Source organism: Rhincodon typus, chromosome 16 (genome assembly GCF_021869965.1).
Source record: "Rhincodon typus isolate 14 chromosome 16, sRhiTyp1.1, whole genome shotgun sequence".
NCBI classification, from domain to species: domain Eukaryota; kingdom Metazoa; phylum Chordata; class Chondrichthyes; order Orectolobiformes; family Rhincodontidae; genus Rhincodon; species Rhincodon typus.
In genome coordinates, this window is record NC_063347.1 from 2,633,709 (window position 1) to 2,637,282 (window position 3,574).

A 3,574-nucleotide genomic window follows, 5' to 3' on the forward strand; every position below is an offset into this window, starting at 1 on the left:
GGATGGAGACAGGGAGGGATGGAGACAGGGAGGGATGGAGACAGGGAAGGATGGAGACAGGGAGGGATGGAGACAGGGAAGGATTGGAGACAGGGAGGGATGGAGACAGGGAAGGATGGAGACAGGGAGGGATGAACTGGGAGTCTTATTCCCTTTATTTTGTGTGACACTGATGTTTTCTCTCCCATAACAGGGTGGGTTGTATGTGTTCCAGCTGTTTGACTACTATGCAGCCAGCGGCATGTGCCTTCTCTGGGTGGCATTCTTTGAATGTATTGCAATAGCCTGGGTGTATGGTAAGTGATGTTGCTCATCTCTGATCCAAAACAGATACACTCACCTCACTGATACTCAACTCACAGGCACGGCATTACCCCAGGGATATACAGTGACAGACCTGTCCCCCTCCGGTACTGTCCCCCAGTGTTATACAGTGACAGACCTGTCCCCCACCGGTACTGTACCCCAGTGTTATACAGTGACAGACCTGTCCCCACCGGTACTGTACCCCAGTGTTATACAGTGACAGACCTGTCCCCACCCAGTACTGTGCCCCAGTGTTACACAGTGACAGACCTGTCCCCGCCATACTGTAGGCCAATATAAATGGTGGGGGAGTCGGGAGAATGAGTCAGAGTTGGAAGCAGGATGATCGTAGGAATGGGAGGTGTGGAATGGAGGGGGTTATGATGGATTCTTTTTTTTAAAGAATAACATGGAAAGTCTGCCACTCCTACAGCTGTAGGGGCCATCCCTGGAGGGTGAGTGCTTTTCACTCCACACCCAGTTTGTAACAGAGTGCAAAAACAAAGTTGCTGGAAAAGCTCAGCAGGTCTGGCAGCATCTGTGGAGGAGAAAACAGAGTTAACATTTCGGGTCCAGTGACCCTTCCTCAGAACTCAGAGTGTAACAGAGTGCGAAGGGTTAATGCTATCCTACAGTAATTGAAGCTCCATAACCGCCATTCCTGCCTCTACCCTCGCCATGTACTATATGCCACTAGGTCAGAATCCTGGATCTCCCTTCCTAACGGCATTGCTGGTATATCTACACCACACCAACTGCAGCGGCTCAAGAAGGCATCTCGCCACCACCTCCAGGGGGCAACTAGGGACGGCCAATAAATGCCAGGCCCAGCTAGCGATACCCACATCCCAAGAATGAATTTAAAAATAACTCAAAATTTCAGTTGCTGTTGCATCTCCCACTTTGGGAAATCCTGACCTTTGACCTCTACATTAGAAATATTGAAGACAGGAGCAGGAGGCCATTCGGCCCCATTGAGCCTACTCCACCATTCAGTTGGAGAATGGCTGATTTCTTAAAAATATTCAAAGACCCCACCATCACTGCTCACTGGGGAAGTGAGTTCCACAGACTCATAGCTCTCTGAGAACAGACATCTCCTAATTTCCGTCCTGAATGCGGGACCCTTTAATTTTAAACCATGGCCCCCCACCTTGTTCTGCTCTCTCCCACAGTGGGAAACAACCTCTCAGCTCCCACTCTGTCAAATCCCCTCCAGATCCCATAAGTTTCAGTAAGATTCCCTCTCATTCTCCAATGGATACAAGATCAGCCTGTCCTTGTAAATTAACCCACCCTATCCCAGCAGCACACTTCTCTGAACCATTTCTTACATTATTAAATGAGGAGAATGTAAAACTAGACACTGTGCTCCAGATACCATCTCACTGGCCTGCAGGGCTGGTATTTTTATATCCCATTCCTCTTGCAATAAGCCACAAGCTATAAGTTCAGACTTTGATCTGTTTCAACAGCATTTGTGTTCTCACCAATAACAGGTGTGTTCAAAGCAGAAAATGTTGGAAATGCTCAGGCAGTGGGTGTGGCACAGTGGTTAGCACTGCTGCGTTGCAGTGCTAGGGACCTAGGTTCAATTCCAGCCTTGGACAACTGTCTGTGTGGAGTTTGCACATTCTCCCCGTGTCTGCGTGGGTTTCTTCCGGGTGCTCCGGTTTCCTCCCACGGTCCAAAGATGTGTAGCTTAGGGTGGATTGGCCATGCTAAATTGCCCTGTAGTGTTCAGGGATGTGTGGGTTAGGTGAATTAGCCATGGGAAGTACAGGGATAGGGTGTTTCTGGTTGCAGTGCTCTTCAGAGGGTCAGTGTAGAATCAGTGGGCTGAAGGGCCTGTTTCCACAATGTAGGGATTCTGTGAATATAGGTGATGCAGCAGGAAAGAGAGGAGCTTAACATTTCCAGTCTACAACCTATCAATGGAAAGGCTCCCTCTGATTTTCTCGCTCCTCACAGAGGCTGTCTGATGTGCTGAGTCTCTCCAGCACTTACTGTTTTATTTCAGATGTTCTGCATCTCCTGTGACAGCTGCTTATCGTTTTACGACACACTTCTGAGGAGGATTGGTTTATTAGTGCCACTGTTGACTCAGCTTGTTCTGGTTGTAATCACACACTGACAGCACTACCTTCCCTGACGCTGTGATAGCGATAAGCCCATGTTTACATATAAGGGCATTGTTTTTATTCGAGACCTACAGGCACCCGTCTTCTCTGTTTCTGGCCTTTCTGATATCTGCTGTGAGCTGAGAGCACCGAGGAGCCAGATGGGACACAACTATTTCCACAGAGTATCTTGTTTTGTTAAAATGATTTTTCAGTTGTGTAGTGCCATCACTAATGTCTGTGGAGCTGGCCATAAATAGATGACGAACATAGAATTTTACAGCTCTGTAACAAGCCATTCGACCCCATTAGCTCTGTGCTGGTGTTAATGTTCCACGCATTCTCCCTCCCACGCTTCCTCATATCCCTCCTCATCTCAATATCCTCAAATTCCTTTATCCCTCAGGTGGTTAGCCAGCTTCCTGTTAAATATATCACTGTTAGTCACCACAGACCCTTCTTATTGGAACGAGTTCCACATTCTCCCCACTCTCTGGGTAAACTTCTGAATTCCCAACTGCATTTGTTGGGACTATCTTAGATTTGTGATCTTTTCTATAAGTGAAGACCTCTTCCCCACATCAGCCCCATGTATTATTTTCCTTTTAAAGACCTTTATTAGATCATTTCTCAACCTCCTTGTCCCACTGTAAAGAAGCAGAGTCTGTTAACTCCGTCCTGAGAGTTATACCTTCTGTACTGTCCAGTACTGTCAGGTTCTCTGAGTCAGGTGCCTCTATATCCTTTTTAAAAATTAACCAGAATCGTTAACCTTCATCCCAGAGTTATTGTAATTGGAACCTTTGCTGGCTGCCAGTTTAATTGTGTGAAATGAAGGGTTTTTGATGAAAGATGAAATTACCACAGTCCTGCTGGACCATGGGGCTGCTCTCTCATGAGAGAGAAAGATGATTGGGGGTGGTTTAACTTAAGGGTCATCATGCCTCAGGCAAGGGGAGAGGGTGAGGAGGAGAGTCCTTCAGGGTAACCTCAGCCAGTGAGGGAACTGAAACCACACCGTTGGTGTCACCCTGTGTTGCAAACCAACCATCCAGCCAACTGAGCTAACCGAGCCCCATTTCTGAAGAAAGGTCCCGACCTGAAATGTCAACTTTCAAAGAACAAAGAAAATTACAGCACAGGAACAG

The 3,574-nt window shown here is 47.4% G+C and overlaps 1 protein-coding gene across 1 annotated transcript in view; it reads left to right on the top strand.

The window, feature by feature from the left end:
* Positions 1–3,574, top strand: part of LOC109925880 (sodium- and chloride-dependent taurine transporter-like) — a 40,647-nt gene that overhangs the window by 29,665 nt on the left and 7,408 nt on the right. The window contains exons 10-11 of the mRNA XM_048606664.1: positions 194–300; positions 2,350–2,425. Of these exons, the coding sequence (XP_048462621.1) occupies positions 194–300; positions 2,350–2,425 (183 nt within the window). The remainder of the gene's footprint in view (positions 1–193; positions 301–2,349; positions 2,426–3,574) is intronic.